We start from the raw sequence: 25425 nt of genomic DNA, 5'->3' as shown, positions 1-25425 counted from the left end.
CTTTTTTTTTTAAAGCATTACTGAAATGTAATATACCCCTTTCTCCAGAGTATTACTATTAACAATTTGTCATCCTTTTCATGTTAATACTTATAAATCTTTCTCATTTCTTTAAAAAGATTTTATTTATGTATTCATGAGAGACACAGAGAGACAGAGACAGAGGCAGAGGGAGAAGGCAGTCTCCATGCAGAGAGCCCAATGTCGGACTCAATCCCGGTACCCGAAGATCACTCTCTGAGCTGAAGGGCAGATGCTTAACCACTGAGCCACTCAGACGCCCTCTTCCTCATTTTTTAAATAGCTTCGTAGTACATTGTATCAATGTAGCATCATATTTTGACCACTAGACATTGATACTGTTTCCACTACTTTGTCTTATTACAAATGATGCTATAATAAACATGTATTTTTGTGCAGTTCTTTAAATGTATTTTTTATAGGATAAATTGCTAGTAGTGGAATTATTGGTTCAAAAGGCAGTCTTTTCATAGGATTACCAAATTTTGTCCCCAAAAGATCATTTAAATGCAAAATCAACAACGTTAATACTTAATTTTTAAAAGCTACCTGTGGGGGCACTTGAGTGGTTCAGTTGGTTAAGCCTCCTGACTTCAGAGTCCTGGGATGGAGCCCCATGTGTTGGGGTCCCTGCTCAATGGGGATTTTGCTTCTCCCTTTCCCTTTGCCCCTCCCCCTACTTGTGTGCTCTTTCTTGCTCACTACTCCAATCAATCAATCTTTTTATGAAAGCTACCTATGGAATCTAATAAGTAGTTTTCCAGACTTAAGTTTAATTAATAGTAAGAGAAGATAATTCATAGAATTGAATGGAGATATACTTTAAATGTAGAGAAATGTAGATGGATGATAATGTTATATAGATTTGTTTCTTACCAAATAAGGGTGCCTAAGAGGGCTCTTGTTAGTTTGTGAAGTAAAGTAAGTATGTAATATACAGTAGCTAGGAAGGTTTAGTTCAGGGCACAGAGTAAGGATTAGGTGTGCTAATCAAATTTATAGATAATAAGGGACCTGGTGGGTTAGCCTTTTGTGGAAAGCACTGAAGTTGAGCAATAAAGGGCAGAACATTGGTCTTAGAATCAGACCTGGAATTGAATCCCAGCTCTACCACTTAATAGCTTCATCACTTGAGGCAAGTTTAAAAATTCATCCTCTGTCACTTTTCTTTTGTCTAAAATTGGATCATACCTTCTTCCTAGAAGTATCATGGATTAACCAAGGATATAGGTCTACATGTCAGAACTCTAAGGAACAGCATTTGGGTGGAATACAGAGTTGCATAGCAGGCATGTCCTGAGTTTTTAAGGTACTTGTGTAGCATTGGGCTGTAGGTTCTCTGGTTGCTATTTATCTAATATGTATTGGCATCCACCAAATTCACTGTAATTTAGAAGGATGGAGTTTGAAATAACCTCAATGACTATGTGCCCCCATTTTTTTTTTGTTTGCAATACAAAATTTGGAAAATACAGAAAAATTACCCCAAATATTTTGAGTGTATCTTTTAGTTTCCTTTTTTTATATAAACTTAGTGGAACTACAATTTTTTCCATGTATATTTAATTTTGTTTATTTATTTATTTTTAAGATTCTATTTATTCATGGGAAACACAGAGAGAGAGAGGCAGAGACACAGGCAGAGGGAGAAGAAGGCTCCATGCACAGAGCCAGATGTGGGACTCGATCCCGGGTCTCCAGGAATCACGCCCTGGGCTGAAGGCGGCGCTAAACCGCTGAGCCACCGGGGCTGCCCATATATTTATTTTAAAAAGGAAACTATTTACAGTAAGTTTTGAAAAATTTGACAAAGGTATAGCCACCACTCCAAGATATGGGGAATATTTCACTCCCCAAGGCTTTTAGTTTCCTTGGGGAAAAAAAAAGTATGGATGTTTTATTTATTTTTTACATAATTGGGATTCTATTATGTAATTTCTTTAGCCTTCTTTTTCACTTACCATTATATAGTGACAATTTTGTATGTTCTTACCTTAAAATTTTAATTTTATTTATTCATTTTGAACATTTTATTTATAAATAAATTAGTTATTTTGACAAGCCCACTGTGTAAATGGAGAATAGAGAAGATGTGCCATAATCAGTAGTAGAATGTGTGATAAAAACTTACTGATATACTTTAAGTTTTTCTTTTATTCACCTAAGAATTACTGGAATGAGAAAAAAGAAATTTAAGTGACTTTAAGCTTAGTAAGAGAAAATGACATAAAAAGTTAAAGGAATTGGGGTCTTGGTGCCTGAGTAAGAAAACAACTTTGGTATGTTTGGCTCCCTTTAAGGCTTTTAAAGGATTGCCCTGTGGAAATGAAAGTAGGCTTATTTTGTGGGCTTGCACAAGGGACCATCCTATCTGTAACTATTATGGGCAGACTATTTTGGTTTCTTTTCTTTTTTTAAAAAGATTTTATTTATTTATTCATGAAAGACAAAGAGAGAGGCAGAGACATAGGCAAAGGGAGAGAAGCAGGCTCCATGCTGGGAGTCCGATGTGGGACTCGATCCTGGACCCTAGGATCACTCCCTGAGTCGAAGACAGATGCTCAACCACTGAGCCACCCAGGCGTCCCTATTTTGGTTTCAAATTAAGGGGTCTTTCTACTCTACTTGTGAAGGGGTGATCTTTGTATATCTCCACCTTCTTAACCGTAGACTTAAATCAGTAGAGACTAGAAGGTGACCAGTCAGAGAATTATATAGAGATACTAAATTATAACAGGTGAATTCTAAAGTTTTTCTGGCTCTTAGATTTATGTGGGTCTGATATCCTTTCCGGGTCAGTATTTACCAATGCTAGGAAGTCAGACAAATCAGAGACACTATCCAGATCATCTTGCAACCAAGGCAAAATAGGAAAGTCAGCTTGGGATTTAGCAGTTCACTGGGCAGACAAGTAGAGTAGTATGTTAAACTGCCTGCCAGTTATGGATCACTTTACACTTTAACATCTTAATATTTTTAGAGGAAAGGTGCTCTGTAACCTAATGTATGATTACTTTCTTTCAACAGGTCTATAGAATAAGTAGGCAAAGCTGGATATCCTTTTATGATTGGAAAATGAATCAAATTTATCAGGATTTGATTCAAAGAGATTTGGTAGCTGATTTTCAGAAAAGAGACTACTGTTCAGTTTCCTTTATATGTTTATAAGTGCTTTTCACTAGGTTGTTGCGCATTGGAACTGAACCTTTGGGATAAACACTTCAGTTGGAAGAGCATCGAGTTTGATAAGCTCTTGTTATTTTTTTCTCAGTATTGTCTTTGACTCTTCTAATATTACTTCCTACTGATGGTTTGAGTACTTAGTTGAAGAAAAGTTTGGATTATGGACCTTTTGGTATTAATAACAGTTATTACTACTATTTGATAACTTTGAAATTCAAAAGTCTGTTTGAAAGTATTGTCTCATAATCCTGTTAATGATCTTGAAAGGTGGGTATTAAGTCTCCATCCACAAATACAGCATGTCTGTTTATTTAGATCTTCTTTAATTTCTTTCAACAGCATTTTATAGTTTTTAGAGTGTTGGTGTTGTACTTATTTTGTCAAATTTATCAGTATATTTTTATTTTTGGTGCTATTGTAAATGGAATTGCTTTCTTTGTTCGATTTAGCCATTCATTGCAAACGTATAAAAATACAGTTGATTTTTATACATTAATTCTGTATCTTGCTACCTAGCTGAACTTGTTTAATAGTTTTTTCATGGATACCTTAGGATTTCTACATAGAAGATCATCTTCTATGTAGAAATAGTTTTACTTATTTCTTTGGATACCTTTTATTTCATTTTCTTGCTTAATTTCTCTGGTTAGAATTCTTGGTACAATGTTGAATAGAAGTAGTGATTCCAGGCATTCTAAGTCTCATTCCTCATCACAGATCTTTTATTCCTCTCTTAAGGGGAAAGGCTTTAGTCCTTCACTATTAAATGTGATATTAGGTGTAAGTCTTTTGTTGAGGAAGTTTACTTTCATTCCTATTTTGTTGAGTGTTTTCATCATGAAAAAAGGGATGTTATATTTTGTCAGATGCTTTTTCTGCATCTGTTGAGATGATCATGAGGTTTTTGGCCTATATTGAGGTTTTTGGCCTATACTGATATGCTGTTTTATGGTAATGTTTGTATGTTAGACCAGCCTTCCACACAGAGGTAAATATTACTTGATGGGATATAACACCTCTTTTGTGCTGCTGTATTCGGTTTGCTAGCACTTGGTTGGGACTTTCTGCATCTCTATAAGGCATAATGATCTCTAGTTTTTTTGTGATGTCTTTATCTGGTTTTGGTATCAGGGTAATACTGAGCTTACACAATGAATTGAGACATGTTTCCTTTTATTTTTTGGAAGAGTTTGTGTGAATGATTAGTATTAATTTTTCCTTTGATGTTTGGTAGGATTCACCAGTGAAGCCACCTGGACCTGGGCTTAATCTTGTGGATACTTTTTTTGATTCCTAATTAAATTCATTTGTTAGAGGCCTCTTTAGGTTGTCTATTTTTTTTTTAAGATTTTATTTATTTGAGAGAGAGAAAGAGCAGAACAAGAGAGAGAAGCATGAGCCGTGGGGAGGGGCAGAGGGAGAAGGAGGGGAAGCAGACTTTCCGCTCAGCAGGGAGCCTAATGCCAGGGGCTCCATCCCAGGACCCTGGGATGGTGACCTGAGCCAAAGGCAGACCCTTAACGGCCTGAATTACCCAGGCATGCCCAGGTTACCCATTTACTTGAGTCAGTTACAGTAGTTTTTTGTTTTTAGGAATTATTTTTCTCAATTGTTTTTATACTCTCTTTTTACCTCTGCTCGAATCTTATTAATTTCTCTTCATCTGCTTGCCTTAGTTATTTTAGTTTATTCCCCCAGTATCTTAAGATGGAAGCTTATTAAGTTACTGATTTGAATGTTCCTTTTTCTTTCTTTCTTTCTTTCTTTCTTTCTTTCTTTCTTTCTTTCTTTCTTTCTTTTTTCTTTTCTTTTCTTTTCTTTTCTTTTCTTTTCTTTTCTTTTCTTTTCTTTTCTTTTCTTTTCTTTTCTTTTTTTAAGTAGGCTCCATGGCTTGTGTGAAGCCCAGCAGTGGGGTTCAAACTCACAACCTTGAGATCAAGACTGAGCTAAGATCAAGAGTAAGATGCTTAACCAACTCAGCCACCCAGTCACCCCTTGAATCTTCCTTTTTAAGAGAGGGAAGGAGGAATAGGGGTGGGGGAGGGGCAGAGAGAGAGAGAGAGAATCTCACATGGGGCTTGCTCAATCTCATGATCCTGAGATCATCACCCAAACCAAAATCAAGAGTTGGGACACTTAACTGACTGAGTCCCCCAGGCACCCCTCTTTTTAAATACTGTTATATGTAACTATAAATGTCCCTTTAAGCACTGCTTCATCTGCATTCCGTAAATTTTGGTTTATTATGTCTTCATTTTCACTCATTTTAAGGTATTTTCCAGTTTCCCTTGTGATTTCTTCATTGACAAATGACTACTTAGGAGTAATTAATTTCTAAATATTTGTGAGTTCCCCCAATTTCTTTTTGTTACTGATTTCAAATTTCATTCTATTGTAGTTGGAGACTATACACTGTATGATTTCAGTCTTTTAAAATTTACTGGGGCTTGTTTTATGTCCTAGCATATAGTCTGTCCTGAGATTGTTCTATGTGTGCTTAAGAAGAATGCTGTTGTTATTGGGCAGTGTATTCTTATAGGTATGTTTTAGGTTTAGTTGGTTTATAGTATTGTTCAGGTATTTGATTTCATTGTTAATCTTCTGTATAGTTGTCTATCCTTTGTTGAAAGTAGGGTATTGAAATCTCAACTATTATTGTTGAATTTCTGTTTTTCCCTTCCTTTATGTCCGCTTTTACTTCATATATTTTAGGCTCTATTTTTCATTGCATGTATGTTTATAATTGTTAATATTCCTGATCCATTGGGTGGTTTATCAATTATGAAATGCCCCCTCTATATCTCTAGTAACACTTTTAGACTATATTATCTGATATTAGAATGGCCATGCCAGCTTTCTTGTTTTGTTTTTTAAAAGATTTTACTTATTTATGGGAGGGAGAGAAAGAGAGTGTACACACAAGCAGTGGGGGAGGAGCAGAGGGAGGGAGAGAGAGAGAAAGAGAGAGGCAGGTTCCCCGCTGAGTAGGGAGTGTGATGACCTGAGCTGAGGCAGACACTAAACCACTCAGCCGACTGAGCCACCTAGGCACCTCCACACTAGCTTTCCTATGGTTGTTGTTGTATGTGTCATTTACTTTCTATATTTTTTTATAATTGTGTCTAAAGGAAGTCTCCTGTAGGCAGCATATAGTTGGATCTTACCTTTTTTGGTCTGGTTTACACTTGTGCCTTCTAATTGGATTATTGAATCAATTAACATGTAATATTACTTACAAAGTTAGGTTTAGGTCTGCCATTTATTTATTTTTGTTTCGATATATTTCCTTCCCTTTTTTCCTGCTTTCCTTTGCATTAAGTGAATATTTTCTAGTGTGATACTGTTTTCTTTATAATTTTTTTAAAGATTTTATTTATTCATGAAAGACACAGAGAGATGCAGAGGCACAGGCAGAGGGAAAAGCAGGCTCCATGCAGGAAACCTGATGTAGGACTCGATCCCAGAACCCCAGGATCACTCCCTGAGCCGAAACGAAGGCAGATTCTGCTCAACCACTGAGCCACCCAGGCGTCCCTCTTTATAATTTTTCAGTATATATTTGGAGATTCTAGAGGTTACAATGTATATTTAATATCTATTGTGTATATATCTCTAATAAATTCTAATAAGAATTTATTTCACATTCATAATAACTTAGTTGGGTGATATAGAAACATTTCTCCTGGGGATCCCTGGGTGACGCAGCAGTTTAGCGCCTGCCTTTGGCCCAGGGCGCAATCCTGGAGACCCGGGATCAAATCCCACATCGGGCTCCCGGTGCATGGAGCCTGCTTCTCCCTCTGCCTATGTCTCTGCCTCTCTCTCTCTCTCTCTCTGTGACTATCGTAAAAGAAAGAAAAAAAAAAAAACAGAAACATTTCTCCTATTTAGCTCATTTTCCTTTTCCTTTTTTATTTTTGTGCTATTATGCTCTACATATTGCACCTAGATATGTTAGAAACCCAACAATACCTTGTTAAAATTATTACGTTATGTAACTTTATGTTTTTTAAAGAAACTAACAGAAGAAAGGAGCACAAGTATATACTTACAGCATTTAGCATTTGTTTTATTACTTTCTTAGTTACTGTCTGCGTTTCTTCATTTGTTCCTATGAGTTGGAGTTTTCAACCAAAGTCATTTCCTTAGTGTGATACAACTTTAGTCCCACCCACTTCCTTTTTTGCTGTTATTCACAAATATATTACATTTTTATATTATAGGTCCAAAAATGTAATTATATATATATATACATATATATATAGTTCTATATAATTTTTTTAAAAAGTTAAGAGAAAAAAGCAGAATTAATATGAATTTATATTGTCAAATTACATAATTACCTTTACCAGTGCTCTTTCTCATTCTTGTGTGAATTTGAGTTACTGCCTGGGATCACTTGTTCTGAACCTAGACAACTTTATTTAGTATTTCTTGTATGGTGTTTCCACTAGCCAACCAATCCACTCAGTTTTTATCTGGGAATGTCTTTATTTTGCCTTCAATTTTGAAAGGTACTTTTAATGAATATCTGTTGATTAAATTTTCTTTCTTTCTTTTTTTTTTTGGCCTTTAAACAAGTGGAATATGTCATTATGTCATTGCACTGCCTTGTGGCCTCCATTGTTTCTGATGAGAGGTCAACTGTTAATCCTATTTGGGTTCTCTTGTAAATAACTAGTCATTTTTCTCTTACTGTTCTCAAGATTTTGTTTTAATAGTTGAGCTTTTTTTTTTTTTTAAGATTTTATTTATTCATGAGAAACAGAGGGCGGGGGAAGAGACACAGGCAGAGGGAGAAGCAGGTTCCATGCAGGGAGCCTGATGTGGGACTCCATCTGGGGTCTCCAGGATCATGGCCCAGGCCAAAGGCAGCACTAAACTGCTGAGCCACCCGGGCTACCCTTTTTTTTTTTTTTTTAAGATTTTATTTATTTATTCATGAGAGACACAGAGGCAGAGACATAGGCAGAGGGAGGAGTAGGTTCCCTGAGAGGAGCCCGAGTGGGACTCTATCCTGGGACTGTGGGATCATGCCTTGAGCCAAAGGCAGACAGATGCTCAACCGCTGAGCCACCCAGGCATCCCAATAGTTGAGCATTTTTATTATGAAGTGTCTTAATGTGGATTTCTTTGAATGTATTAGAGTTTGTTGAGCTATTTGGACATCTTAGATTATTCTTCATCAAATTTGGGAGTTGCCAGCCATTATTTCGTTGGATAGTTTTCTGTTTATCTCTCTCTCCCTTTCTGTGTCTCTTGTCCTCCTCCTCTGGTACTCACATTATGCCTATGTTGCTGTGCCTATCAGTGATCTACATTTCTCTGAGACTGCTCACTTTTCTTCATTCTTTTTTCTCTCCATTCTTTGGATTTAATCATCTCTGTTGATCTACCTTCAAGTTCACTGATATTTCTTCTCATTCAGTTTCACTGTTGAGGCCTCCAGTGAATTTTTTTTACTGTATTTTTTAACTACAGAAGTTTTGTTTTTTTTTTTATAATATCTATCTTTCTAGCAATAGTCTGTATTTGATACCATCATACCTTCTTTTTGTTTCTTTAAGCATGATCTCTTTCAGTCTTTTGAACAAATTTATAATGTATATTTTGAAGTTTTTGTTAGATCTGATAGCTAGTCCTTCTCATAGGTGGTTTTTGTTGCCTGCCTTTTTTCCTGTGTGTCATACTTTTCTTTTTCTTTACATGTTGTGTAAGTTATTATTCAAAACTAATATATTGGTGCCTGGGTGGCTTCATTGCTTAAATGTCTGCCTTTGGTTCATGATCTCAGGGTCCTAGCAACGAGCCCTGCATTAAACTCCCTGCTCAATAAGGAGTCTGTTTCTCTCTCTTCCTCTGTCCCTCCTTTCCCCCTCCCCCCAAATAAACAGATAAATTTAAAAATTTTTAAATACTAATATATTGCAGCAACTCTGCATACTGCCCCCTGTTCCCTTGAGAGTATTATTGTTATTTACTTGTTTCTTTATTTTAATTGTTTGATTGGTTTATTCTAGTGAAGCCTATTTTTCCACACGTGGGAAGCCTTTGATGTTGCTTCTCAGAGGGCACAGCCTTTGGCATAAGCTCAGCCACCCTGAGATAACAGGGCTCTCTTTGACTTTCTCTTTCTCTGATTTCTCTGTTAAGCTGTGTGTCTCTGTTAGTATCACAGCCAAGTGTTAGGCTCTACCTTGGCCAGCCAAATACCCTATCGTTTTCAACAATGCCATAGACCCTGACTTGCTCCCAGTTAAATTTAGGTTCCTTTACAAGGATAATTTTTGAGGTTATTGTTTGAGGTTTGTAATGACATCAGCAGGGTCTTTCTCAATTGTTTCTTTTTCTGGCTCTTTCTGGTAAACTAGAGGTAGGCCTGTGGTCTATAGCTTGTATCTGTCATGAAGCTATCATTCTTCTTTTAGTTATTTTGTTGTATTTGAGAGTTCTCTTACCTTTGAGCTTCCCTACACTGTGTAGAAATAAAGTCAGCTTCCATAGGAAGATATTTGGAGTGGAGATCAGGACTGTGGAATGCTTCTTTATGGGCAATATCCTTACTTTAGTAATAGGGTACTGGGCTATTACCCTCTCATCTTACCTGCTTGCTTCTTCCAGCATGAAACCTCCATCCTACCAAAGAACTGGGGTGAGGGAGAATGGGGTCCAGATACTTTTAGTGTGCCATCACTGAGGTATAGAGCCTTCCCTTTTATGAGTGGAGATGAGTAAAAGAAGATGCCTAGAAATTTCTGGACCCACTTTTCTCAGATTTGTCCTCTGCTATATGCAGCTCAGTGTGGGGGAGATCAGAAATGCTGATGTGCTCCTTCTAAAGAGATACCATAGCCCTCAACAGGGAGTGTGGGAGAGAGAAGGCCCTTTGTTGGGTCACACTGCCTGATTTGAGAAGGAAAAGGGTGTGTTTTTTGAGATTTGAGAAGGAAAAGTGTGGTTCATATGCCACGATTCTTGCTGTGCTTACTGAGTTTTAGTAAATCCTCCTTAATAATGGTGAAGCTATTTTCTGTATGCCTTAAGGCAATTTCAAAAGACTTTAAATAGTTGTTTTTATTTATTTTTATTTTTAAAAAAGATTTTATTTATTCATGAGAGACAGAGAGAGAGAGAGAGAGAGAGAGAGAGGCAGAGACACAAGCAGAGGGAGAAGCAGGCTCTACACAGGGAGCCTGACGTGGGACTCAATCCCAGGTCTCCAGGATCACGCCCTGGGCTGAAGGCGGCACTAAACCCCTGGGCCACTGGGGCTGCCCTGAATAGTTGTTTTTAAAAATAATTTTCACCAGTTATATTTGCTTTGCTGAGGAGCAGGTTTGTTGAAGTCTTCATGCTCCCATTATGGAAATGGAACTGCAGCTATGAATCCATATTCTTGTTTATGCCTCCTAATGACAAAGACGAGAATTTCTACCATCAGCAAAATATTAGAGTTCCTTTTGCTGCACATCTAACAATATTGTCATTGGACTTCTTAATTTTTGTCTAGGTAGATATAAGGTGATATCTCACTGTGATCTTAATTTACTTTTCCTTGTCATTGGCATCTATGTTGGTTTTGTGTGTTTTGGATATTTGTCCTTGGAACATAAATGAACTAAAATTTTCTCACATTTTGTTTTTTTTACCTGATGGTGTCTTTTGCTAAAGAAAAGTGGCTTGTTTTTTAAATATATTTGGGGCAGCCCAGGTGGCTCAGTGGTTTAGCACCTGCCTTCAGCCTAGGGTGTGATCCTGGAGACCCGGGATCGAGTCCCACGTCAGGCTCCCTGGATGGAGCCTACTTCTCCCTCTGCCTGTGTCTCTGCCTCTCTCTCTCTCTCACACACAAATAAATAAATAAAATATAAATGAATGAATGAATGAATGAATGAATAAATAAGAATGTGTCAAACTGACACTTTAATATACAAGAACGTATCAAATTATTTCCTTTTTTTTCAAATTATTTCCTATTTCAAGTTCAGAAAGTTTTTTTTACATTACTTAAGAATTTAAAAGGTTTTATTTTTAACTTTTGTATTCTTAAAGCCTTTGGGGTTTTGTGTGTAGCATGAAACTTTTAATCTTTTCTGTATAGATAACTAATTGGCCCAGCCTTATTTATTGAATAGTTGCTCTTTTCCTCACTAATCTGTAGTACCTCGTAGGAGAATTTGATATATCTGAGTCTGTTTTGGAATTTTCCAGTTTATTCCATTGGTCACTTTGTATAATCTGATGCCATTACTATATCATCGTACTTACTACAGTTTTTTAACTTGATGTCATGAAAGAAAAGTATTTTGGCTTTTTTTTAAGTAGCTTTGAGTGAAGATATTTTTCTGTATTATGTAACAATTAGTATACATGTAATTATATTGTACTTATTCAGGGCATTTTATAGTGTTGAAGGAAATTCAGTACCTATAATAATTCAGTGCTTATAAAAGAATAATGTAATATTCTACAATAGAATAATTCAGTACTTGTTTTTTTAAAGATTTTATTTATTTATTCACTCAAGAGAGAGGCAGAGACACAGGCAGAGGGAGAAGCAGGCTCCATGAAGAAAGCCTGATGCAGGACTCAATCCCAGGACTCTGGGACCATGCCCTGAGCCAAAGGCAGATGCTCAACCACTGAGCCACTCAGGCATCCCTAGTTCAGTACTTATAATAATAATTATACTGTACTTATTCAGAGCATTTTACAGTGTTGAAAGAAATGTTTAGAACACAAAATATATGATGCCTATGTTTCATTTATTAGCTTAGAAGTCATATTTTGTTTTCTTTTAACTCTAGGAACAGTTTTGATCAAAAGTAACAGTGGCCAGTTGATGTTGGTATCTCCCCAGCAAGCTGTGACAAGAGCAGAGACCACTACCAACGTAACTTCAAGGCCAGCTGTACCAACAAATACTCATACAGTCAAAATCTGTACAGTGCCGGTAATATACCCTAGTTGCTTTTATCCTCCTTAATTTTCCATGTATTTTCTTCATATAGATGTGTGTGAATTTGTCAGTAAAAATAATAGATGCTTCTGCTCAACTTTTCAAATTAAGCCACTTTCTTTAAACATGTTAATCACAGTGTTTAGACTTGTCATTTGGTAATTGCTAAAATAATAAAGATTCAGTTTTCATACTCAAAGATTTTATAGTCCTCAAGGGAATATTCAAAGGGCTATTTGCATTTCTAAATGGAAAGAAAATAATCATTCTGTTTCAATTTTAATTTGTGGTAAAATATTGACACAGCAGTTTATAGTATTTATTTTTGTACATATCTTGGGATGACTTTTAAGAAATTCAGAAATGCATAATATTTCATTAATTGGTAATGTTAGAAAATGGTTTATTTTACACACCTGATAATTTTTCCAGGTAACTAACTAAAGTTTATCTTTTGTGCCAGACATTAAAAAAAATTTTTTTTTTTTTTTTTTTACAGAAAAAGGATAAATACAATAAACAGAATTCTTTAATGGTCTTTCTCTGATAAAAAATGCTGAATGTGAAATAATGTTTTCTTAACGAGTCAAGCTTATCCTTATGAAAGATTGCATAGTTTTCTGTGGTAATATACTATGTCAGTTCTATCCATCACCACCTCCCCACACCAGCCCTCATTTTGTGCTCTCTTACGATTTGGTTCTATATTCTCCACCATTTTCTCTGTTGTTGTATCTTTCTATGACAGTTCCTCCTTTCCTTTCTAGTTTCCTTTATCTGACTAGTAGGAGTTGAGATGACAGGTTAGCAGATTTTTGTTTATAATTAGATGTTAAATAAAAATCAATTTATTTTCTCTATGAGCCAAAAAGTAAAGTTCAAGATTTTAATGCTAAAAGTCTGTGATATTTATTTGTGAAATCAGTTACCTCCTTAGGAATAGGTAAATATAAAGTGATAAATAAAGTGTCAATTGGCCAGTTGACCAGTTAGGTTCATAGTGGAGAAGGTGCTTAGAATCTATAAGGTTATAAAACCAGTTATAGCAAAGAAGCTTGCTACGGTGAAGAGTTTTAACGTTTAATATTTGCCATAATACTGAGTGACTTAAAATTACTAATGCTGATGACTCTCACCTCTCCTTTCTCCTCCCTCCACCCACCCAGAATTCAAGTTCACAGTTAATTAAGAAAGTGGCAGTGGCACCTGTTAAAAAATTGGCACAAATAGGAACTACTGTGGTACCCACTGTTCCAAAGCCTTCCTCAGTACAAGTAAGTTGTGATTGACTTATGTCCATGCATGCACTGGTTTTTCTCTCATCTTTCTTTCCTATTTAGTTATTTCCTGCCAGATATATATGTTGCCACAGTGACCATGTCCTTAGAGAAAGGAATTCAGTGATATTTGGTGACACTTAACAAAGTGGGAACTGTTGGAAGTGTGGAAAGCACAAGATAAACATGGTGTATGTTCTTGGAATATCAGTTTTACTTGAATGTATTAAATTAATACAAATGCATCTAATAGTCACGTGTCATAGCGTCTAGAAGCAGGTGCTGCGACAGAGTTTTGGCATAGGGGATATTTATTAGTTGATACCTGTGGAACGGAAGGAAAGTAAGATTTTGAACTAGATGCAGGCCCAGTGGATGAAGAACATGGGAGCAAGTATGGCCTGTCAGAGTTGTCCTTCTGTGTGCGAGCGTTGGTCATCTGGGCCTTAATTCTCCTCTATGATCAGTCACAATGTCAATTCCACAGGGAGAGTTGTGCTGTTGGGCAAGGCAATTCTCTGAGTTGAGACAAACCCTGAAAGAACTGACAACTGTAGGCTGTATAGGAATAGCATTACTAACAGCAGGGACAACACAGATTGCCTTGCAACAGTATATCACTGTTTACTCCTTGTGTCTCTGGGATCTATTTCCTTATACTGTTGGAGACTAGATCTTTTGGTATTCTGGTGGGTTTCTTCCTTGGGGAAACAAAACGGAAGTTACTAGGATGAACTACAGTCCTTGTTACTGTGACTAATACTCATCAACTCCCTCCTTCACTATCCTATCCATTCTAGATTTCCTCTCTTCCTTTTTTTTTTTTAAATTAAGGATTTTATTTATTCATGAGAGACACAGAGAGAGGGGCAGAGACACAGGCAGAGGGAGAAGCAGGCTCCACGCAGGAAGCCTGACCTGGGACTGGATCCTGGGTCTCCAGGCGCTAAACCGCTGATCCAGCCAGGCTGCCCTCCCTCTCTTCTTAATTAATAACTCTGCTGGTCTTGGTAACTTAACTGGTAGTGTGACCAGATCATCATCCCTGAGAGCTCTAACGTCCTAATCACCATGCTTTTTTGAGGAAAGAGTTGCTGTACTTGTCCATAGATCATAACAGTTGGGCGAAGAAATGCCAGCAGGCGCTAAAATGGATCACCTGGATTCACCACAGTTATTCTTTTCAGTCTCCATTGTGTGCTAGCAACCCTACCTATTCCAGATGCCAGATCAATTACCCCTGCCATGTGAATGATTCTTTACTGCTGTTCCTGGACAAAAAAAAACCGAAGTGCCCAGGAGGCAGCCATAGTGTCTAGTTTATGGGAACTCTTGCTGTGTCCTCCGGTGCCCCCTTTGGACAGAAATGGGAAACACAGGGTCCCCCATTGTGTCTGTAGGAATGATGATAAGTGGTTGCCTTCATCCCTCTACTCCTCAGTTCCTTGGTTTTCATGTATTTGTCCTATTGGAGACATAGTACCGTAAAGAATTTTTAATGCAGTTTACACTGAATCTTGGAGGATGGAATTCCAACTTCATTGAGGATTTATTGCCTCTGCATTTGCACTTTGCCTGTGCCTTCTGCAGGATGTTCTAATACTTTACTAGGCTGCCAGCTTCTAGGTCATGCCCCCCAGACATTCACAGTCAGTGCCGGTGTGGTCTCGCAAAGCATGGAAATAGAATGGGCTGGGCTACCATATCTGGAGTTATGAATTAGTTTAGGGTGGTCCACCCATTACTGAAGTGGGATTATGTAGATAGAGTAAGACTGGGATTGTGTACCTCCTTGTGTCTCTGAAGAGAAAGAATTGGCATGGAAGGTGCAGATATCTGGTAAGATACAGCCAGTAGCTATATTAGGGCAGATTTTGTACTAGAAACAGTAAAATATTGGTAAGGAAAGTAGAAATGCCATAAATGCTTCCTCTGTTCACAAAAAAATAGAATACTTTTCCTCAGCTCACGTTTCATTGAGCCTTATTTTGCCTCATAAGGGAGAGGAACTCTGAGGTTCCCTGAGGGTCCAGAAAGGTAATCATAACCATCAGCTAAAGTTTTAGATTATACTTTCTTTAATATAGTAGTACAAGGAGTTAATGGCAGGGTATAAATATAGATTCACTGAAGAAAGAGTGTTTAATTACTGTAGATTAACCTGAAAAAGTTTATTAGACAGTCTCCAAAAGGATTCAGAGAAACTGCACCGTAGTTGTCCTTGGAGAGTAAGACTGGGGCTAGGAATAGGAAAGAGACCATTTTCATTGTTGCCTTGAGATCTACTTATATTTAATAATATTTTACTAAGGGGTAATTTTTAATTTTACTTTTTTTGCTTAACATTTCATCCTTCATTCTTGTCTTCATTAATCAAGTGATTTTAAACTTCTTCCCACTTTTACTCTTAAAGCATGCTTCATCTAATATATGCTCCAGTTTTTCTAAAGTCGGAAATTTTGGTGTACATTTGAATTCACTTATTGTGACTGTTACCAAAGTAAATTTTCTTGAAGGTGATTGGAACCTGACCTTTTTGGGTTGTTATATGCCTGTAGAATATAAGTATTTAAATTAAAATGATGATGCAGTGTTCAGTTTTCTGGGTCAGTTGTAAATACTGTTGTTTCCCCTACCTCCTCAAACTTGACTCATGTTCTGTAACTTTCAGTGTTTGTTTTAAAATAAGATTGTTGCTTTATCTCAGTATAGTTTTCTAAATTACTGCCTGTTGTATTAAACTTTGTATCCTGCAGGTGGTGCTATAATCACACCTCATTTTGATAGAAGGTTGAAGAAAAAACCAAAATTCTTTTCAGCATGAAAATAAGATACTACAGTTTGTAATATTCATTGTGCTTGCTCTATTAATAGTCTACATAAAAGCAGCTTGTCTGAATATAAGGTGGTCAGTAGATCTCTCTGCTTTATAGTTAAGAAAAAGAAATTATGGAACAGGTATTCTATATTTTCATATAAAGACTTACTATTTCAAATTATTCTTAGAGAAGTATTAATAATGTGTTTTGGGTTTTTTTCCAAGATTTTATGTATTTATCTTAGAGTATAAGCAGGGGATAGAGGCAGAGAGAGAGGGAGAAGCAGACTCCCGCTGAGCAGGGAGCCTGATGTGAGGCTCTGTCCCAGGACCTTGAGATCAAGACTTGAGCTAAAGGCAGGTACTTAACTGACTGAGCCACTCTGGCGCCCCAATATTGTGTCTCGAGGACCATGCACTTGGTACTGTTTTTTGCAGACAACTCCAGGAAAGTAGGGAGGTACCATTTCTAGCCTTGATTTTTTTTTACAGATTTTTTTTACAGACAAGAATCAAAGGATTAGCAAGGTAAGTAACTTGCTTGAGGTAAACACTCTTTAGGTGTCCGTGAAAAGTAGGAAGGTAGATGAGAATGAAACCCAGATCTACTGAAGTTTGGAGCTCTTACAACAGTGTTCCATTGCCTTAGACTAATAGAGCATAACGTGAAAGAAAAGATGTCAAGATCCATTTGTAGTCTGGTAAGTGTGAAAAGAGGCACCCGCTGTGATACATATCATAGTAATACATATCTAAATGTGCACTACTTTTAATTTCAGTCTGTAGCTGTGCCAACCAGTGTTGTCACAGTTACTTCTGTAAAGCCCTTGAATTCTGTAACTACCCTGAAGCCTTCAAGTTTGGGAGCATCAGCTGCCCCATCAAATGAGCCCAGTCTTAAAGCAGAGAACTCAGCAACTACTCAGACAAGTCTTTCTCCGGTAAGCTCCACCTTCTTCCTTATATGAATACAGCTCTTTACAAACTTTCTTGAATTCTGTTTTCCAGCTAACATTTCTGTTTGTTTATATTTCTCTATTTAGGCAATGCTAGAAAATGTGAAGAAGTGTAAGAACTTCCTTGCAATGTTAATAAAACTAGCTTGTAGTGGATCACAGTCCCCAGAAATGGGGCAGAATGTGAAGAAACTGGTGGAACAACTTTTGGTAAGTTAGTATTTATGGAAGCTTAAATTCTGTAAGAATTTGTAGAACATTTTTTAAATGATACTTACCTATAAATAAGGTTTATTTTATTTTTTTAAAGATTTTATTCATTTATTCATTAGAGACACAGAGAGAGAGAGGCAGAGACACAGGCAGAGGGAGAAGCAGGCTCCATGCAGGGAACCTGACCATGGGACTTGATTCTGGGTCTCCAGGATCAGGCCCTGGGCTGAAGGCGGCGCTAAACCGCTGAGCCACCTGGGCTGCCCTAAATGAGGTTTGTTTTAGATGGGTTTTTCGATAAGCTTTTGTTTCTTAATTTGTAATGATAGATAGCAAATGTGAAACAAGTAAATCTATTATATATTACTTTTTGTTACTTTGGCTTAAAAAGGGCCTTGTAGAATGGTGCCTGGGTGGCTCAGTTGATGGTCTGACTCTTGATTTTGGCTCAGACCATGATCTCAGGGTCCTAGGATCGAGCCTTGTGTCAGGCTCCACACTCAATAGAAAGTCTGCTTGAGGATTCTCTCTCTCTCTCTCTCTCCCTCTGCCCCCCCCCACGTGTGTTCTGTTTCTCTCTAAAACAAATAAATAAATCTTCAAACTATTATTTTATTATTTTATCTTTTTATTTCATTTTATTTATTTTACAGAGAGAGGAAGTGCATAAGTAGGGGGAGAAGCAGAGGGAGAGGGAGAAGCAGGCTTCCTGCTGATCAAGGAGCCCAATTCAGGGCTGGATCCCAGGACCCTGGGATCATGGCCTGAGCTAGAGGCGGATGCTTAACCAACTGAGCCACCTAAGTGCCCCGAAAAAAACTTTTTTTTTTTTAAATAAAAGGGCCGTGGAGAGAAGGTTTACTATTTGGTCAAATAAAAAATTGTTAGTAGAACTGCAAATACAGAAAACCAGGCTATCAGCAAATCATGAAATTTAGTTCTATAAATCCCAACGGAACCTGTGGAAGTAAGTTAACTTTCTTAAGTTTTCTTTTCTATAACATGAGAAGAGTAATAAATGTGATGATCTTTGAGTTCCAAGTTCCAAGATGCTGTGGTTTTTAGGATCAAATTATACATCATTCATTTTTTATATCCTCTTTCAGGTAAATTGCTTAGATACATTAAAGCAGATGAAGGGGGAAATTAGCAAATATTCCATATTATATGCTTAAGAAATATGCTGAGGGTATAATAGACAAATTCAAATTTGGATTTTTTTGAACTACTAAAATCTACAGACTTCTCTGATTATCTAATGAGAATTTTGGGTATTTTTTGTATAAAAATGGTCACTTTTTTCCCAGCAGAAAATGTGTATATTTCAAATATCGTAAGGAAAACAAGTATAATTTACAAATATTAAAATACCTTCTTTACTACTGGGTTGTTTTTCTTTTTTCCTACCTGTAATTTGTTAGAAGTAGAGCGCATTTGAAATGGTTCCTTTTCCACCTGGGAAAACTATTTTAGGCATTTAAAATTATAAGTCGTATAAACAAGTATTTAACATTCAAGCATTTTTAAAAACTTATATTTTTAATTTTTTTTTAAAGATTTTATTTATTCATTCATGAGAGACACACAGAGACAGAGACAGAGAGAGGGGTAGAGACACAAGCAGAGGGAGAAGCAGGCTCCATGCAGGGAGCCCCATGTGGGACTCAGTCCCAGGACTCGATCCCAGGACTCCAGGATCACGCCCTGGGCCGAAGGCAGGCACCAAACCGCTGAGGCACCCAGAGATTCCCCCAATATTTTTAATTTTTGATTGAAGTTGACATACAATATTTTGTTACTTTCAGGTGTAGAACATAGTGATCCGGCAATTATATATCTTACAAAATACCGCAAAGTATGGTTACCCCATCTATCACCATAAAATGTTACTGGCTTACTGGCTATATTTCCTATGCTTTATTTTCATCCCTCTGATTTTATCTTATAGCTGGAAGTTTTCCGTTATTTGACCCTTCACCCATTTCGTCCATCCCCTCATTCCTCATCAGTTTGTTCTCTGTGTCGTATCTGTTTTTGTTTGTATTTTTTAAATTCTACATATATGAAATCTTAACAGTATTTGTCTTTCTCTGACTTATTTCTCTTAGCATAATACTCTCTAAGTCCATCCATATTGCAAATGGCAAGATCTCATTCTATTTTATGGCTAATATTTCATTGGAAATATAACAATATAATATAATAACACATAGCCATTGTGTTACTAATATAATAACACATAGCCATTGTGTTACTTCAATTTTTTAATTTTTGAGAAACCTTCATACTCTTTGCTATAGTGATTGCACCAATTTACATTCCTGCCAAAAGTGCACATGGGTTTCCTTTTCTCCACATCCTTGCCAACACTTATTTCTTGTCTTTTTGATATTAGCCATTTTGACTGGTGTGAGGTAGGAGTGCCTGGGTGGCTCAGTCCATTGACTGATGTGGGTTTGATTTGCATTTCCCTGATGACTGGTGATGTTGAGCAGCTTTTCATGTGTTTGTTGGCCATCCTAAGTCGTCTTTGGAGAAATGTCTATTCAGGTCCTCAGTCTATTTTTTAATATTTTTAATCAGATTATTTTTGGTAATGGGATTGTATGAATTCTTTATATATTTTCGATATTAACCCCTTATCAGATATACATTTGCAGATATCTTCTCCCTATTCAGTAAGTTGCCTTTTTGTTTTGTTGATGGTTTCCTTTACTCTGCAGACGCTTTTTAATTTGATGTAATCTCAGTAGTTTGTTTTTTATTTTGTTCCCTTTGCCTGAGAACATATATCCAGGAAAATATTGCTAAGGCTGATGCCTAGAGGTTACCACCTATGTTTTCTTTTAGGAGTTTTATGGTTTTAGGTCTCACATTTATGTCTTTAATCCATTTTGAGTTTATTTTTGGGTATGGTTTAAGAACGTGGTCCAATTTCATTCCTTTGCCATATAGCTGTCCATTTTACCTAATACCATTGATTGAAGAGACTGTCTTTTCCCTCATTGTATATTCTTGCCTCCTTTGTAGATTAATTGACCATATAACTGTGGCTTTATTTTTTAGCTCTCTATTCCATTGATCTCCTTGTCTGTTTTTGTGTCAGTCCCATACTGTTTTAATTACTATAGCTTTGTAGTATAGTTGGAAATCTGGGATTATGATATTTCCAGCTTTGTTCTTTTTCAAGATTTCTTTAGCTGTTCGGGGTCTTTTGTGGTTGCACACAAATTTTAGGATTATTTGTACTAGTTCTGTGAAACGTGCTGTTGGTATTTTGATAGAGATTGCATTGAAACTCTAGATTGCTTTGTATAGTATGGACATTTTAACAGTATACATGTTTCAGTCCATGAACATAGTATATCTTTACATTTAGTTGTGTCCTCTTCAGTTATTTTCATTAACATCTTACAGTTTTCACAGTACAAGTAGGCCTTTTACCTCCTTACATCAATCATGAAATGCACACCTTTTCTCTTTTAAAATATTTGTAAACCTAAAAATATTTTTCTTTCTCCTGTTCCTTAGGATGCAAAAATTGAAGCAGAAGAATTTACTAGGCAACTGTATGTTGAACTCAAGTCTTCACCTCAGCCTCACCTAATTCCTTTTCTTAAGGTAAAGTTATATGTCACTTTGAAGAAATTATTTAGGTTAAATTACCTTAAAATAATTTTTAAAAATAATTAGAAATCTGAATATTTCAATATGATAGCCATGTAAAGATTCTAACAGTGTAGGAGAAAGCTCTCAATGTTGTAATCTGTTAAGATTAAGAACATTCATAATCCACATTCTTTGGATTGGAACACTTTGGGAAAACAGAAGTAACATCATTCATGAACATAACTTAATGATTATATTGGTAAAGCTTACATCTGCAAGGGGGTCTTGACTTTTCCTTTAAGATAGGGCCTTTTGCTTTGACCTAATGACTCATACTCTCCTAAAAATAATAAATCAAATAATGCCAAATTTAGTGGGAAAGCTCTTATTTTTAAAAATTGATTTATACTGTTAATAGGCATATTATTTTCTAAGATTTGTTGAATTAAATAGGATTTTGACATAGAGCAGTAACTTTGATAATGAGACTATCAGATATTTTTTTTGGATACTCAGAAACTGAAGAGGAATCGAATTGAAAATTTAAGTCATTAAAGAACTGGAATTATATTGAACACAGAGTCATCCCATAAATTTTGAAATAATGGAATGAGGAATTGCCTTATAAATAATTGGTTTAGGGGCACCTGGGTGGCACATTCGGTTGAATGTCTGACTCTTGCTTTCAGCCCAGGTCATGATCTCAGTTTTTAGAAGATTGAGCCCAAGTCAGACTCAGTGTGGATGGAGTCTACTCAGGATTCTCTCTCCCACCTCCTCCCTTTCCCACTCATGTACATGTGTGTGTGCACGCTCTCTCTCTCATAAATAAATCTTAAAAAAAAAAAAAAAAAGAAGAACTATTTGGTGTAATTGTCTAGGGGAGATGAAAGAGGTGCCACAGTGGAAGACTCCTTTTGGCTGCCTCATAAAAGAAGAATGGGAAGGGAAATGAGCACCATATTTTCAGAGGGATATTAAAATACTGGAAACTGTTACTAGGAGGGTGAGCACATTGATTAGAAGGTGCCAATCAGGTGATATAAAATGTGGTTGAAGAAACTGAGAATGTTTTACCTAGAAGAGACTTGGTCTGGTGAAAGGGAGGTTGAAGGTTCAGCATAATACCTAATATCAAATGACTAGTGCCTTGTTTTTGGTTGGCCCTCTTGATTAAGAAGTTAGAGGCAGTTCTTCTTGAGTCCCTTTCAGTGCAAAAGTTTTGTGAGCTATAAGTTGTCTACATGGCATTGACAACTCTTGAATTTATCTATATTTCATACTCACTGAAGATACTGTGAGGGAGAAGGGAGAAAATCAAGTTCTTATTATGCATCCTGTGCTTTGCTAGATACTTTACTTTTAATTTGTATTTTAATTTACTTATTTTTCTTATCATTCTTTTGAGAATACTAGATGCTAGATATAGTATTTTCCATTTTTAGAGATAAAAGACTGTTTAAATCTACTAATTTTTTTTTAATCAAACTCATAGGTCCAGAATTTATCCTATCTGACTCTATTTACTATGTAACACCACCTCTAAGTTACCAAATATTACACCACGAATTTTTTGTACTTTGTATATATTTTCTAAGGACCTATTAAGCCTTGTAATTTGTTTGAGAATTTTTTCCCCCTTCATCTTTGACAGCTTTTGGGCATTTAAGCATTTGAGCTTAATTCTGGCTGACCAAGAGAGAATTTAGACATACATTTTTGTAATTGTTTCTTTGAGTCTAATTATTTTAACATTTGTTCCAATTGTATTTTTCTCAGGACCCCTTCATATTAGGTTTCTAGCTAAATTTAATCAAATCACTTCATTTATTCTTATATCTCCAAAACAGTTTGTTTTCTACCATTTTTAAAGTTTGGATAAAGATCATGAGAGACTTTCTGCTTCTTACTTTCCTTTGTTACCATTTATATACATATTTGAAAACCTTCAGAGAGGAGGGTGCCTGGGTGGCTCAGTTAAGTGTCTGCCTTCAGCTCAGGTCATCATCTCCAGGGTTCTGTGATTAAGCAGTAGGCTCCCTGCTCATGGGGGGAATCTGCTTCTCCCTCTCCCCTTGCCCCTCCCACCTTTCTCTTTCTCAAATAAATAAACTCTTTTTTTAAAAAAAACCTTCAGAGAAGAACTTCTCAATCCTTTTTAATAAAAAAAGTAAAGGAGTAAGTATAAAAGGAAAGGAAAAACAGTGGTTCTCTTTTGCTTCTTAAATAAAGGCAGTCTGACTTAATTGTGTCAAAGCAGGGAAAGCTTCCAAACAGCCTTTGAATTTACCAGAAGATAACCTACTATCTACCTCCTTTTCCAGTTTTTCTCCTTACTCAAAAATAAAAAGAAACAAAACCCCCAGGGATGAAAGGCAAGATTTCTACTTTTTAACTTGAACTGCTTTTACTCTTTTAGAAAGATAGAAGGAGAGAGAGACCAACTTAAAATCCCGTCAGAAAATATTCTAGCTCAATTAAGGAAATCGACCTTGTTTGTCTGCATTTTGTTTTGTATTTGTTTTATTTTTATTTAAAGACTTTCTATCCAAAGTTTGAAAGTTAACAAAAACTTTTTTTGTTTAGATTCTATTGTCATATAAACTTATTGATACAAAAATTATTAGTGATCAGTTATGGAGCATAAGTAAATATAAACAAGTATGACACAGTGTTTTATTTTACCAAATTGATGTTGAGGATATAAAATAAGTTTAATATGGAGAGATAGTTTCATATTGAAAAATAAAGCACTTTTGGGCATTAAATTGATTATATCCTGGATATTGGGAGGATATAACTACCAGGTGATACCAGATTTCCTCAACTGAAGTATCTGATATACCTTTGATTTATGTTGTAAAGCTGTGAGATACAGAGTAGTTCTATTTTACTAGCAGCTAATTTGTTTAGTTATCAGGTTCTTTTCTCTCCTGTTTCTAGAAAAGTGTGATTGCCTTACGACAGCTCATGCCCAACTCCCAGAGCTTTATTCAGCAGTGTGTTCAGCAGACCTCTAATGAGGTAGTCATTGCTACCTGTACCACAACGGCAACAACATCCCCCGTGGTGACAACAACAGTTTGTTCAATCCAGTCTGAAAAACCCGTCATTGTTTCTGGAGCAACAACACCCAGTACTGTGTCAGTGCCAACTCTGAATCCACTTGCTGGTCCAGGGGGAGCAAAAACTGGAGTTGTGACACTTCATTCTGTGGGTCCAGCTGCTGTACCAGGAGGAACAACAACTGGAACTGTTTTGCTTCAGACTCCAAAACCACTTGTGACATCTATACAGAACACAGTTACAGCAGTCTCACTTCAACCTGAAAAGCCAGTTGTCTCTGGGGCAGCAGTCACACTGGCCCTTCCATCAGTAACATTTGGAGAAACCTCAGGAACAGCTCTCTGTCTTCCGTCTGTGAAACCTGTTGTTACTTCTCCTGGGACCACATCTGACAAGGCCGTCATTGCCCCAGTCCAAATCAAACTTGCACAGCCGGGTCCTATCCTTTCACAGCCAGCTGGTGTTCCCCAGACAGTCAAAGTCAAACAACTAGTGAGTAACATTTTGTTTCTTCATCGGTTTCTTCTTTGAAAATTTCAAACATTCGAAAAACTAACAAGACTAGTAAAGTGAGTCCCTGAGTGTCCTTGACTGAGTTTGAATAGTTAACATTTTTTTTCACATTTTCTTAGTCTCTCCTTCTCTGTTCACACACACAGGTACACACAACTTTTTCCTGAACCATTTGAGAATAATTGCATATCTCATGACATGGTACCTCTAAACTAAGTACTATGTATCTCTTAAGGAAAGGGGCTTTTTTTTTTTTTTTTACATAACAGCCACATAAACTCATTATCACACTTGAAAAGTTAATATGGTATAATTTTCCCAGTTGTCCCAACAATGTCCTTTCCTTTATAGCTAATAGTGTCCCTTTTTCTGATGTTTCTGATAAAGAACTGCATATTGCATTTACCTGTCATTTCTCTTTAGGCTCCTTTAATCCAGAACAGCTCCCCAGCCTTTTGTGGTTGCTCATTCTGTTGTAATAGTTAAGTACCCAGGATAGTTGTTTTGCAGAATGTCCTTTGTTTATTTCCTCAAGATTAGATTTAGACTAAATCTTTTTGGCAAGGTTATTGCAGAGGTAATGTTATGGTAACATTTCTCAAGAAAAATGTGCTAAGGGGAGAGAGAAACGGGAATAGATGAATATGAAGTTATGTTTTTTTCTAAGCTTGGGAGGTTCTTAGGTAAAAGAAATTTTAGCTGTTTATCAGTGTTGTTGCCCTTAGAGATAAAACTGTCAGTTATTTTATCAGAAAAATGGGTTTTATTTGGGAATAGTGAAGAATTAAAACTCAAGCAAGATATGGCAAA

At 36.5% G+C, this 25425-nt stretch overlaps 1 protein-coding gene across 2 annotated transcripts in view; it reads left to right on the top strand.

Moving 5' to 3' along the window:
• The window catches only part of TAF4B (TATA-box binding protein associated factor 4b), a 125085-nt gene that overhangs the window by 4327 nt on the left and 95333 nt on the right, over positions 1 to 25425 (top strand). For both annotated transcript variants that reach the window (XM_055324443.1, XM_055324442.1), the window contains exons 2-7: positions 12012 to 12157; positions 13330 to 13437; positions 17038 to 17199; positions 17302 to 17424; positions 20959 to 21048; positions 23980 to 24594. In XM_055324443.1, coding sequence (XP_055180418.1) covers positions 12012 to 12157; positions 13330 to 13437; positions 17038 to 17199; positions 17302 to 17424; positions 20959 to 21048; positions 23980 to 24594 — 1244 coding nt within the window. The remainder of the gene's footprint in view (positions 1 to 12011; positions 12158 to 13329; positions 13438 to 17037; positions 17200 to 17301; positions 17425 to 20958; positions 21049 to 23979; positions 24595 to 25425) is intronic.

The sequence above is a fragment of the Nyctereutes procyonoides genome, unplaced genomic scaffold (genome assembly GCF_905146905.1).
Source record: "Nyctereutes procyonoides isolate TBG_1078 unplaced genomic scaffold, NYPRO_anot_genome, whole genome shotgun sequence".
NCBI classification, from domain to species: domain Eukaryota; kingdom Metazoa; phylum Chordata; class Mammalia; order Carnivora; family Canidae; genus Nyctereutes; species Nyctereutes procyonoides.
The sequence above is the reverse complement of the archived record's forward strand: the minus strand, read 5'-3'. Positions and strand labels throughout refer to the sequence as shown.